We start from the raw sequence: 13,889 nt of genomic DNA, 5'->3' as shown, positions 1-13,889 counted from the left end.
CAGCCCGGGACCCGAGCCCAGCTGCTTCTCCTCCGTGACCTGCACGGCGGGCGTGGGCCCGGGGACGCTAGACACACCACAGCGTCTCTAGTTGGACCCCGCACTACAGGTGTACCTAGAAAACAAGAAAAATGAAACTTTCGGGGCATTTCTTTTTGTGAATGGGGCAAGGGAAGTAAGTAAAAGGACTCAAGAAAAACACACCAGAAGGAAGGGGCTGACCCCCTGAGCACAAGTGCTGGCACCAAGTGTCGGGAAGAGGACGTCTGTCCCGGGGTGAGTGGGGCTGGCAGCCGGACCGGAACAGGCCTGGCCTCTGCCAGACCAGCCGGGTGCTGGGAAGTGCAGCTCACTGGAACCCACCACAGCCTCCCACCAGAATACCCGACACCCTGGAGGTGTCGCAGCAGCGGTCACTCAGCAGGGAGACGGCCATCCAAACAGGAGAAGGGGGTGGGGCAGGGGGCCGGCCTGGGGCCATGGCTCGGACACAAAGTCCTTGTCAGTCTCTGAGATTAGGTAGCAGAGAAACAGCAAAGCTGGAGAGAGGGTGAGGGAACGGAGGGAGCAGTTCCTGGGCTCCCCAGGGTCTGGGCCCCAGAACTTGGACCACATGGAATTCAAAGGGAAGAAGGGGGGTCCTGGGGAGGAGAGAAGGCAGGAAAAGAACAATTAGTTGCAAAATCCAACCGGCTGATCCTGGACCTGGTGGGCAAGGGGCTGGGAGCAGGGACATTGAGTGCAAACATGTTCTTCCCTCCCCTCCCCCCCCACCCATGAGAGCAGGGAGGCTCAGGCCATCAGTCCTGTCTGTGTGTCTGTCTTCTGTCAACAAGCCCCTAAGAAATTGAGAAAGAGGAGCCCCAAGTGCAAAACGGAGGCCCAGAAAACAAAAGTCATGTGTCACTGAAGCTAGTGGGTGGCAAGAGTCAAAGCTACAACCCATGACTTCTGGCCCTCTGTCCAGAGTTCATTACACCACACAAAGCTCCCCAGCCACAAGGAGGGAGGGAAACAGATTCCTACACCCTCCCCCAACCCCATCCTACCGCAGGGTGGGGCGGAGTAAGTACCCCTGGCCTGGCTCTCAACTCTTCCTGCACTCTGACCTCCCCCCAAAATACTCATCCTGCCTCAAAGATGCCGAGAGAGGTCCTACATCAAGACTGTACGTGGGCAGCTGCTGGATGTGACCTGTCACTAGGGAGGGAGGGTGGGGCTTAGCCACCCTACTCCACGCAGCCTGCTTTTCCCTAGAGACTCCCGTGACCAGAGCAGAGGACAACAGTCACCACCGCCCTTTCTGATGTACACCATGCTTCCTAAAGGAAGGACAGGCGGGGAGGTGGACTTCCTACTCCCGTGGGCCCGTGGGAGGCCCACAGCTCACGCGGTTTCCTATCCAGAAACCCCACCAAAGCTGTTCTGAGCCAAGATCTGACCCAGCCAGCAACCAGCGGCAGGAAGGATAGGAGTTATGGGCACAGAGGGAGGGAGAGAGGGAGGGCAGCCAATGGCCGACCCTCCACTGACCCTGTGATAACACTGGCACCGAACCCCAGCTGGATCCAGTGGCCACGTTGAATGCAACATCTGAGTATTTGTCCTTATTGTTTGCAAGCAGCATCGGTGTGTGATGTGATACAGGTGGAAAGCACAGAGGTAGAAACACCCAAGAAAGGGTGTAGTTTGGTCCTTAGAGTGTGGACCCTCCCCTCCCCCCAGCTGAGAGGAAAGGGGTGGCATTGAGGAAGATCCTGGGTGAGCTTCTCCCTCGGAGGAGGGCCACTGGGCAGCCCCCAGGAGCCCAGCTCTGTCTGGGAATTCATGGCCACAGATTCAGGTAGGAATGAGGAGTGTGTGGTGGGGAGGACCGGGCCTCCCCAGATCTCCTACTGATTGTGAGGGGCACAGGTTGGACACAAGGAAACAACACACACGTCAACGAGCACGCGCACACACACACACACACACACACACTTTGCATCTACCATCTGGAAGAAATGCAATGGACACATCAGGGGAGCATGGGATTCTGGGTGATTTCAAGGTGTGGGTCAAGGACCACTAACCACAGCCTAAAAGAAGCTGGCACGTCCAAGCAAGGGGGGTGGCCGAAGGCCCTGGGCCCCCCTTTCCTCCATTCTGCCCCGCAAGGGAGAGGAATAGGGTGAGGTGGGAGAAGCAAGAAGCAGAGGTGCCCCGCCCCTGGAGGGAAGGATCGGGCAAGGGCGTCGGGAGGAGAAGAGAGCTGGCGACCCTCCTCCCTCTCTTTAGCGGCTGGCTCCTTCCAAGCAGTCTTGACTCAAGGGGTTCAGAGGGGCGCGCTGGCTCTCAGCCCTGTTAACAGTTACCTCCCCCAAACAGAGGCTGATCCAGTCTGGGTGAGGGAAGGCCGCAGGACAGGGAGCGGGGTCTCCCAACTCCAGAGCAAGCCCCCAGACCCCTCAGTTTTGGGAAGCCACAGCCAGGGTGTTGACATAGCCGTGGGCACACCCCTCGTCCTCCGAGATGCAGTGGCCCAGCTGGGGGACTCCCGGCGCCGACGGGGCGGAGGGCGGAGCGCCGTAGCCCGCCCGGGCCCAACTCGGGGACGCCGGGGACTCCCTGTCCCAGCAGCCCTCCAGGGCCTCCAGGCCGCGGCAGCCGAGGAAGAAGAGGTTCTTGAGCATGAAGACGGAGAGCGGTTGCCGGTAGCTCACGGCCAGCAGGCAGCGCAGCGCCAGCAAGGGTACGTCCACGAGGCAGCCGCCCAGCAGGCGCAGCAGGCGGCTGCAACCTCCCGGCCGCGAGGCCCGGCCCCGGGGCGAGGCGGCAGCGGCGTGGAGCTCGTGGAGCCAGAGCACCGGCGAGGCGAGCGCGAGGAAGTAGGCGGCGAGGAGCAGGTAGCGCAGGTGCGCGGGCAGCGGCGCGCGGCCGTCCAGCATCAGCTCCACCAGGGCGGAGCTGTCCAGCAGGTCCAGGCACGTGCCCAGGAAGCAGCCGGCGGCGCGGTGCCGCTGGGGCTGCAGGAGCAGGGGGCCCGCGGAGCCGGGGGTGGCGCCCGCCTCGCCGATGGCCCGCACCAGGCAGTAGAGCAGCGGCGCCGACAGCGCCAGGGTGAGGCGGAAGCCCGTGGTGCCGAAGGGCGCGCGCAGCTCGATGAGGTCCAGGATGGACGTGCCCAGGATGAGCACCACCTTGGGCGTGAAGGCGATGGAGTAGATGAGCCAGGCCAGGTAGGCGAAGGCGAACTCGCCGGCCGCGCCGGCCGCCCCCGCCGACCCCGGGCCGCCCGCGCCCCCGCGGCCGCCGCGCGCCTTGGCTCCCGCAGCCCCGGCAGCGGCGGCGGGGGCGACGGGCAGGTGCAGGGGCGCGGCGTGCGGGTGGTGCGGGTGGTGGGTGTGCGCGGCGCCCCGACGGCCCCGGCTGTTCTTGGCGAAGAAGATGGCCCAGCCCGCCGCGACCACCAGGTCGGTGGCCACCCAGGAGCACCAGTACAGGTCGGTGACAGCGATAAGGTACACGTCCAGCAGGCCGCCCTGCGCCAGCAGCAGCGCCACGGACAGCGCCTGGTAGCCCCAGCGGCAGCCCGGGCCGGGGGCGCAGCCGCGGCGCCCACCCCCGCGGCCCGGCCGAGCCCGGCGACCGCAGCAGCAGCAACACGAACGGCAGGAGGGGCCGGGGCTGGCGCCGCCCGCGCCCCCGACGGCTCCGGCCACGGCGCCCGCGCCCAGGTCGGCGGCGGTCATGCTACGCGGGGAGGTGGGCGTGGAGGCGCAGGAGGCGGCGGCGCTCCCCGGGGGCCCGGCGGGCACCAGCGGCCTGCTGATGCTGGCGCTCTCGTCGTCGTCCTCCCGCTCGGCGCCCGCGCTGCTGCTGCTGCCGCTGTCGCTGCCGGTGTCGCCGCCGCTGCCGCCGCTGCTGCTGCTGCCCGAGCCGCTCCGGCCGCGCGGGAACCGGGGCTGCAGCCGGGCGGGGGGCGGGGCCGCGCGGGGGGCGCCGGGCGCGGGGCGCATTGTCCTCGGCTCCCTCCCGCCTACCCGGCCGGAGCCGCGCACCGGAGCCGAGCCCCGTGGCCGGGCGCGCGCGGGCTGCTGCCGACGCGCGGTGACGGCGGCGGTGACGGCGCGCGGGGCGGCCCAGCCGAGAGCTGGGGGCGGGGCGGGGAAACCGGGATTGGATTCGGGGCCGGGAGGCGGGAAAGCCCGGCCGCCGTGTCGGCAGGAAGAAGGGGAGGGGTGCCGGGGCGCGGAGTTGGGGCGGGGAGGACGCAGCGTGGAATCCGAGGGACGCGATGGGATCTCGGCGGCGGGATGGGAGGTGGTCGGCGAGGTCCCACCAGCTGAACCTCTGGGGCGTTAGGGACCGGGTGGCCTTGGTCTCAGTGTAGACCGTGCGTGCCTTTGAGCACCAGGCTGGGACCTCTGCAGGCACCAGGGCAGCTTTGGCCTCTACTTCGTCCGGTGCCCTTTCCGCTGGGCCGTCCTGCCTCTCCCTAAGGCCCTTGAAACCCGAAGGAGGAACCAGGCCGCACTGATTCCAAGGACCAGGACCGGGAGCCTCAAACATATATTTCTACATATTCATGTGCCCTGCTCTCGGTTCAGTGACCACCCCGGGGGGAGGTACCAATTTCCAGTGAATAGAGCAGCTCTCTGAATATAAATGCTTGGGAAGAAAGGAGCAGTAAAAGGACGGTGCGTGTGGCCCCAGCCAAGGTTTTCAGTATTCTCTGACGTTCTTAAAGCGAGAATGGGAAACAGGAAGAGGCAGCTAGCAGAGGAAATTAAACACCTAGGGGTGCCTCCATGGAAACATAGGCCCAAAGCTGCGATGGTGAATGCTACAGACGGGGCCATGGACGGGAACACAGCAGCCCGGCAGCTACAAGCGCAGAGCTCTGTACAAGCAATCCACGGCAGATGTGGGGTTTAGCACCCGCAGCCCACCCCAGGCACACGCCGGGTCCGTGTCCAGTCGTCATGCAGCCCAGCAGGTGTGGGGGGCAGCTGAGCTCCAGAGTGTGGTCTCAGCTCTGCCATGTGGCCTGTGTGATCTTGGACCAGTTATTTCACCTCTCTGACCCTAGGATTATCCAACTGTAAAAAGGGACCAACATCTACCTTCCCAGGCTGTTGTATTAAGAGAGGTCATGAGTTGGAAGGGTTTGGCCCAATGCCTGTCACGGAGTGTGTTAAAGGTAACTGGTGTGATCATCACAATTCCATTTAGCTCATGTCTCAAGCCCCAGGAACATTTACTCACAACACAGGCCACTAGTGACTGTTTTCTGGGCTGGAGCCCTTCCCAAGGCCACGTTCCGAGCTCAGCTCCCCAGCAGCTCTGTGCTTCGCGACGTGCCAGGGAGCAGGGCGGCTCTCTCTGGGAGCAGCGGTTCTTGGAGCCGGTCACAGGCTTCACGGTGTGGGGGATCCAGCCCTGCCCGCTGGCGCCAAGGCCACCCACGCGGGGCGAGGGGGGAGCGAACAGAGCAGGTTGCCTGCATCCATGAGCGTCACAGCGGGTCCGGCGATGTCAGCACGGAGCCGGTCCAGGTGAAAAAGCGGGCTGGGAGCTGCCAACTGCTAATGGGACAGATTACAGCCTGGCTCCCAGCTCTCCCCCAGGGAGGACACCAGCTGGCCGCTAACCTGAAAGCTGGCCCACATCTCCTGCTCACGTCAACGAAGCAGTAGAAGACGTGGGAGCAGCTGCTGCAGGCTGAGAACCGGGCTGCCGAGGGAACGCTGGCGAATCTGTCCCCACTCCACCCCAGACCTGCTGCCCTGGTCACCCGCCCGGCTCCCTCCTGCCCTTGCCCATCAGGCCAGCCCTCGCCCAGGGTACCTCCTGAGGACGGGTTTCCTCCCTGGGAACTTGGGTTGTACCAGCCCTTTGAAGTTATCCTTGCATTTCTGGGAAATGGACTTCAATTGCTCAGAGTAACTTCTGTATGAGATTCTTTAACCCAATTTCTTTCAGGTCTGAGGCTCTGAATAAAAAGACCACAGATAATAAGGGTAAGAAATCAGGGCACACGACAGAGTATGCTGGTGGCCTGGGTACCAGAGGGACCTCGGCTTTGCACTGGGTTATGTCTAAATCTGTGTACACACTTGGGCGCATACATGCACACACACAAACACAGAGAGCCTTCGCTTCAGCCCGTGATGGGCTTGACAAAGATGTGGCTAGGATGAGAAGAAGGAAGTTAAGACTTTCTTGTATATAAAGTAAGTACAAACATCCCACAAGGATCTGGAAAAGGGAAAACACAGTCACCGAGCAGCTCCTAAGTCCCCAAGGTCTGTGCTTACATCTTACATGCGATACCTGGGAACAGAGAGAGAAGGAGGGCACCCTGCTCCCAGCCACACAGCTCGTCAAGGGCAGACCTCTGGCTCCCAGCCCAGTACTCTCACCCACCTACCACACTCCTTCTCACAAGCCTAGGATAGCATCCTGGGAGTCAGGGACAAACTAAGCAGTTTTCAATCCAAAAGTCATTTCCTTGAGCACCTGTTAAACGGGCGGGGGTGTCATTGGGTAAGGCTTGTTTGGAGACCTGATACCCTCATCCTCCTGGGGCAGTGGCAGATGGGCCGGGAGGGAGGAGAGATGCCCCCGTCATCTCAGCAACCCAGGAAAGCTCAGCGGGCAGGGCCAGCCCTCCCAGCACTGAACCAAGGCCCAGTCCTCACTGACCCACCGTCTGTTTGTCAGCCTGCCCTCTTTCCCTCCACAGCGAGAATGAAGGGCCCGGCCAAAGGGTGCTGCCGACGAGCATGTGGGGCCTCACCGGGGCCCCCGTGGAAAGACCCAGCAGGCCCTCTGGTGCCCAGTCTCACAGTCACGGTGCCGACTGCCAGAATGGAAGGGAAGTGGGCAGGGGGCTGTGGCTGGAGCAGGACGGGTCTGCAAAGCTTCGGCTTCCTAGGAACTGAAGCCTCAGAAGTCCTTGGAGAGTCTGTGACGATAACACTCCAGCTACCGCACTGCAGAGCGCCCCTAAGGCCCAGAGCCAGGCTGTGGCTTGGGCCACCCCATGGACGGCCCACAGCAAGGCGCTACCCTCGTGGGCAAAGGAGAAGGTCCGGCATCAGTGCCTGCAAGTGTCACTCAGCCCCTGGCCTGGGTGCCAGGGCTCCAGAGGCTAAAAACAGCAAGTCCTTTCCTAGAAGTCCAGGCTGGGAGGGGGACAGACACATAAACAAGGAAGCACAGTCAAGTATTGTGAAGGTTATGGCCAAATTCTATATGGGGCCTAGGGGAGCAAAGGACATGAGCACTGTTGGGAAAGGAAAGCAGGTGCTGGTTAGCGGCTGGGACGTGGACTCAGGGCTGGTGGGCGTTTCAGGGAGAAGGAGCAGGACAGACAGAGGACCCACCGTGTGAGGTCGCCAGGCACCGCTGAGGCGTTCCGGATGCTTGGCTTCAGTCTGAAGTACAAGGAGAAGGGCACGACGGGTAAACTGAGGGGAGAGGCAGGGCCAGGTCACAGAGGACCTCGGGGGCCAGGCTGAGCTTGGGCTACATTCCAGGAGAACAGGGACTTCCTGAAAGCAGACATGTCACATGGACAGATGTGCATCATAGAAAAGTTACTTTGCAGCAGAACCGATGGGCTGGAGGGGAGAGAAAATGGAAGCAGAGACTGTGTTCCATTCTGGCGATATTGTGAACAAAATGTGTAAGACCTCCCAGCTTACCAAAAACACCAGGTAAAACTGAACAGTATAAGTGCAGTTAAGAGAGTAAGATGAACCCTTGGGGCTGTCCGTGAAGAGGAAACTGGAATGGCGAGTGAAGTACATGATGCTTCAGATGTGTGGTTGGTCGGATACAGTGGGGACCAGCCACAAGCAGCTACCTAAATCTGAATGTATTTAAATAAATATCAACTGGGACTTCCCTGGCCGTCCAGTGGTTAGGACTCCGTGCTTCCACTGCAGGGGGCCCGGGTTCAATCCCTGGTCAAGGAACTAAGATCCTGCATGCTGCATGGTGAGGCCAAAAGTAAATAAATGAATAAATAATAATAATAATAAAATCAAAAATAAATAAATATCATTTGAAATAAGTTAAAATTTCAAATTCAGTCTCACTCGCCACATTTCAAGTGCTCAGAAGCCCCATGTGACTGGTGGTTACTACACGGAACAGCAGATACAGAGCAATTCCATCACTGTGGCATGTCCTCTTGGGCAGCACTGGTGGGCACGTGGATTTAATAGCCAAACAGAAACAGGAGACCTGGCATTCAACCCAAATGAGACAAGGACACAGAGCTGAGCTTCCTACATAAAACCAGGACTCAGTGAAAGGGTGAACAGAAAAATAGATCTCCCACCCAAACAGGAAGGCCACAGGCAAATGAATAAGCATTGGCCTAGGCTTGAAGTGGCATAAAAATCTCTCCTGGGAATTCATAACCATTGGACTATACCACCCATAGATTTGAGATTTGCACAATCTCAAGCTGAGAAAGTAACATAAATATTGGTTGTAGGCTGGTAATAACCATGGATACCTAGCAAAAGCAAATACAAAACAGTTCTGGGGGGACATACTGTCAAACCAAGCCTTAGAGGATTCCCACAGATAAAGCACCAGTAAAAGTCAGTTCACAATACCAAATTGCAAAACACACAAGGAAATAACCCATCATGAATGAAAGCCAGTGTATGAAACATATAGTAAGATTAGACCTTCCCAGGAACTTCAGATGATGATGGCTGTAATACCAATAGGTTTAAAATGATTAAGAGCATAAAAAACAATAAAATACTATGAAAAAGAATAGTGGAGAAAAAAGAAAGAATAAGGCAGGGAGAAGTACATCCAAGAATCACAGTGTGTGGATCTCTGTGAATTTTCTCCCCAGTGAAATAATCATAACTGGTGGAAATTATAAAAAACAACCATTTACACAACACTGTAATTCAACTATACTTCAGTAAAAAATAAATTTTAAAAAAGCATTTGAAATTTCTTTCTTTTTTTTTTTTTTTTTTATTTGGCTGTGCCATGCTGCTTGCAGGATCTTAGTTCCCCAACCAGGGATCGAGCCCAGGCCCCTGGCATTGGAAGTGTGGAGTCCTAATCACTGGACCACCAGGGAATTCCCCCATTTAAAATTTCTGAGAATTGTCTTAGGGCATACAGCAAATGGAAAAACGTTTATTCAAGAAATCTGCTAAATCTCATTAAGAACAGTGAGGGTCTGTGGCATTGAAGCCACAACCTGTCCCCTCCCCTCCCCCAGCTCAGTGTGACAGAAACTCCCCTCCAGGTGAGTGTGGCCAAGAAGGGGCCCCTCCTCCCCATCTCCGAGTGTAGGACAATAGTTTCTCTCCAGAGGGGCTGGTCACTGCATTTCTCATCTCCCCTCTCCCTGCCCCACAGCTTCATGTGCAGAAACTCTGTTCCACAAAAGCACAGCTGAGAGGCCTGAGGCTCCCTACCTCCACCCAGTCCCCACTTGGGGAAGCGCTAATCTAGGTGTGGCAGGCCTTGGTTACCTTGACCCAATCTCCTGTCCCAGCTCACTTGTAGGGTAGAGGTTCTGTGCAGGGAGAGGCAAACTGAGAAGACAAGGGTCTAATACCCTTTCCTCCCATCCCCGTCCAACTCATGGAAAAGACGTATCACTCTAAGAGAAGCCGGTTGCTGTACCCAGGTCCAGAGTGTTGGCATGGAGCTTTTGCCTTGGGAGTAGAAACAGAGGGTTCTGTAGCTCAGGCTAAGGGGACTGGCTCACTTGGAACAGAGTGCAGGGAAGTTCAAGCCTAAGGGCACTATTGAAAAGAAGGAAGACCTTGGTGGTGAGTCACTTAAAGGAGGCTGGTCGTCCCCTGATGGAACAAGTGAAACAAACCAGCCAGGAGTTTAACAGACAGACAGCTGAAAAGAACCCGGCTGGGGTCAGAGCGAGCCTCAAAGACTGGTCTTAAGAACTACCCATGCAAAGGGGCCCAACGTTATCAGATCAGATGTGGAGCAGTTAATGTCCCGGGACATTGTCAAGAATAACAGAGCAGGGCTTCCCTGGTGGCGCAGTGGTTGAGAGTCCACCTGGCGATGCAGGGGACGTGCGTTCGTGCCCCGGTCTGGGAAGATCCCACATGCCGTGGAGCGGCTGGGCCCGTGAGCCATGGCCGCTGGGCCTGCGCGTCCGGAGCCTGTGCTCCGCAGCGGGAGACGCCACAACAGTGAGAGGCCCACGTACAGCAAAAAAAAAAAAAAAAAAGAATAACAGAGCAATCAGGTAGCAATTAGTGGAGCTTAACCATTCAGTGTGATACCAATAGAGGTAGGGCTGCCGAAGGTTAACAAAGAACTTGGAGAAAAGACAGTCAGTGAGAACCCAGCTAACACTGTGGCCATCCCGGGGGGCAGGGAGATCTGTGTGCACATCAGAGGCTTCACACTACGGGAGAAACAGACCTCACTGAATTTATCCACCCATACCACTAAATAGCAAAAAAATCAAGTACCAATAACACATAATCCTGGCTGGGGGATGGGGGAGGTAAGGAGACACAGTTTCCAGAGTTGCTACAATATATTATCTTAAATGTCCAGTTTTCAACAAAAAAATATGAGTTGTAAAGAAATAGGAAGTGTGACCCCTACACAAGGAAAGAAATACAAACAATAGAAACTGCTTTTGAGGGGCCCAGATACTGGATTTACCAGACAAGGACTCCAAAGCAGCTATTATAATATATTCAAAGAACTAAAGGAAACCATGTTAAAAGAATTAAAGGAAAGTGTGATGACAATGCCTTATCAAATAGAGAATGTCTCTAAAGAGATAGAAATTATAATAATAAAAAGAAAGAACCCAGTGGAAATTTTGGAGTTGAAAAGTACATTAGCTAAAATATAAAACTAATCAGAGGGACTCAACTGTACCTTTGAGCTGGCAGAAGAATCAGCCAACTTAAAGATACATTGATAGAAATTAAACGCTCTGAAGAACAAAGAATTAAGAAAAAAAGGAACAGAACCTCAGAGAGAGATGGGACACGATTGACTGCATCAACATACATACAATGGGAGCATCTGAAGGACAGGAGAGAAAAAAGGGAACAGAAAAAAAGATACTCAGGGAAACAGTGTCTGAAAGCTTCCCAAATTTGATGAAAAACATTAATCTACACATCCAAGAAACTCAAAAACTCTATATATTTCTGTTGCCCTCTTCCCTTTTTAGTACTATTATCGTTGCACATATTAGATCTATATATGTTACAGAACCCGATAATACAGTCTTACAATGATTACTTTGACCACCAAGACCACATCTCACCCAAGTCCCTCCACGTTCATCCACCCTCCCTGCCTCTTTGAAGATGACATCATCACAAACGGAAGGGGCCTGAATGCCCGAGTCACCACCTGGAGGGAAAGGCCAAGAGCAGCACATAGCCCACCTCAGCCTATGAAATGAGCAAGAAATACACATTTATTTTGTTAAGCCATATTTTCATATATGTGTTTCTGAGTGCTGTTTTGTCCCATTGGTTTGTATCCCTCCCTCTGCCAAGAGAACACTGTCTTCATTACTGTAACTTTAGAAAAAAGTTTGAAATCTGATAGGACCAAGTCCAAGATGAAGACGGGGATGAACTTCTCCATGACAAGGCAGTGTTTCATTTCTTTCAGGGGCTTAGTAGGTGCTCTACAGGCATTTGTTGAGGGAATAAATGAAGCCAAAAGAGGAAGTTAGAAACACCAAAGGAAAAAGCAGACAAGAGGGGACACCCCTCCCCCTCCAGAGAGTGGTCCCAGGACGCTATGGGTCTTCTGGTAGGGGTATGGGCCAGAGTGGGAGGAGGGAGGGGAGGGTTTTTTTTGGGGGGGGTGAGAGTTTCAAGCTAGACCCCGCTTCTCTGCCTCCCCAAAAAGAGAAAATGACAGAAGGTTTTTGGATCCAAGAGCTGGAGAAGGCTGGAAGCAAAAGCCGAAGCTCTGACAGCTTCGCAGCAGTTCACACCCAGAGACACTCCTCCCACATCCAGCCCCCGAGGAAGCTGCCAGGAGCCCCAGGCAGAGAGCAGGCAGGCGTCCCCGGGCGACCCAGCCTCGCCACACCACGCAGCACGGGGGAAGTGACAGAAAGATTGGGGGGAAAAAACTATTATAGCCAAGATATTTTAAAAATCCGCCTTCAAGGCAGCATCCGGTTGCTACAGCAACCCTAGCTCTGCTGGGAGCCCTGACTACCTGCTGGCTCCCCACCTGCCTCAGCCCAGAGGTGTCCTCAGGAGGCCAGAAGCTGCCACCACCATGGGGACACTGAGAAAGTGCTGGGGTTCAGGAATGGGGACCCAAGTGGGCACCTGACGGTCCAGTCCTGCTCAAGGCTGATCACTTTACTATAAACACGCACTTACTTCTTGTTCAAGGTGACTCACAGCGTCTCATTTGTAATCACTTGGCTCCTTCAAACACAAAAAGATAACATTTCACTCAGTCAGGCTGAGCAATGAAGCGGCTGCTTGTGGGTTTTGGTTCCACGGTCCAGACAAAGCCCCTGAGCAATGAGACCCGTCCGGAGCCACGTGCCCAGGCCTGCCCTCCTGCATCCCATCTGGAAGGGCTCCTGCCACCTTCAGGAAACCAGGAGTGAGAAAGGGAGAGAAAGGGCCCCAGAGAGCAGCTGCCAGCCGCGGGGCAGAGCCAGGGGCAGGCGCACAGACACTGTCACCCCGTCCCTTCCACCTGGGCTCCGGCAAGACTCCTCGGCACGCGGCCACACCCGGCTGACTTCCCAGCTCCTCCCCCGCTCCCCAGTCACCCTTGTGAGCCTCCTGGGCCCAGGGCAAGCTCGCGGGGTTGTACCCGCAACAGCAGCTGCTCCAGGACTCACCGGAAGGGCAGTGGGCTGGCTGAGGGCGGGCAGGGTCCCGGGAGAACATGGCCGAGTAGGAGGCCCAGCTGTCAGCCCAGCCCCTCCATTTCCTGACTGACCTTGGACGCGTGGTCACTACCAGGCGAACCCCACGAGGGCAGGTGTGGTTGCCAATGGCTGGTCGCTGCTGTGGCACCCGGCATGGGGCCTGGCAGCAAGTGGGTCTTCGGTCAGTGTTTCTGAAAGGAAAGGATCACTGGCCTGCCTCGTGCCCTCATTTATAAACTGGGGTGGTGAGAGCCGTGTCTCCGCGAGGGGCTCTGAGAGGCTCTGAGAAACCTTGGACCAGTGATGCCTGTGTAAGGTGCTCCGGAAAAGGCCAGCATGTGCATCACAGGCCTCCAGACCCAGTGGCTCAGTGGCCCAACAGACACGTCCTCTGGGCACTCAGACGGAGAGCCAGCGCAGAGCTCGGTCCCAGGGGCTGAACTGCTGCCCACCTGCCTGCCGTCCCCTCTACTCGCCTTCCTCACGAACAAGCCCTGATTTTGTGGGCACAATGGTGTGCCCGGTGCCCGCCTCTGTGACCCACCTCTGGTCAGCCGGACAGGACAGGAGTCCCCAGCGAGGTGGGCCTTCCGGGAAGGCTCTTTAAAGGGAGTCCAGCCCCACCTGCTGTGTCTTCACCCTTTCCTCCTCTCTCGTGGATGCTGGGGCCACGCTGCAGGTGGGCGGGCCTGCACGCCAGCACGGTGGGCAAGCGGAGTGCTTGAGACGCCTGCTCTGAACGTCCTGACGCTTAGAAAGCATTCAAGCCACTGTGGTCAGGCTTCTGAAACCAGCAGCTGAACAAAATCCTACATGACACAGTGAGGCACCTAAGATAGCTCCTACAGGACATCCACATCGCCAGCGCCGGTCCAGACAGGAAGGAGCTGGAGACGGGAGGGGATCGCCCTCGGCTCCGTGGCTGTGAGCAGGGAGCTGGGGCCCCAGCCCACCCCCAGGGACAGAAAGGCGAGAAGCCACATCTGCCTGTGACGTGGGA

The 13,889-nt window shown here is 56.8% G+C and overlaps 1 protein-coding gene across 1 annotated transcript; it reads right to left on the bottom strand.

Moving 5' to 3' along the window:
• Positions 1–2,447: 2,447 nt before the first annotated feature.
• Positions 2,448–3,998, bottom strand: TMEM121B (transmembrane protein 121B). Its single transcript, XM_060114103.1, has one exon. The coding sequence runs from the start codon at positions 3,996–3,998 to the stop codon at positions 2,448–2,450; it is 1,551 nt and encodes a 516-aa protein (XP_059970086.1).
• Between the last annotated feature and the right edge of the window lie 9,891 nt (positions 3,999–13,889).

The sequence above is a fragment of the Mesoplodon densirostris genome, chromosome 11 (genome assembly GCF_025265405.1).
Source record: "Mesoplodon densirostris isolate mMesDen1 chromosome 11, mMesDen1 primary haplotype, whole genome shotgun sequence".
Lineage (NCBI taxonomy): Eukaryota > Metazoa > Chordata > Mammalia > Artiodactyla > Ziphiidae > Mesoplodon > Mesoplodon densirostris.
Note: the sequence above shows the minus strand (reverse complement) of the source record. Positions and strands in the feature narration are given on the sequence as shown.

Excerpts from the sequence above, each read along its gene's own strand:
- TMEM121B (XM_060114103.1), bottom strand. The coding sequence starts at position 3,998 with ATGCGCCCCGCGCCCGGCGCCCCCCGCGCGGCCCCGCCCCCCGCCCGG.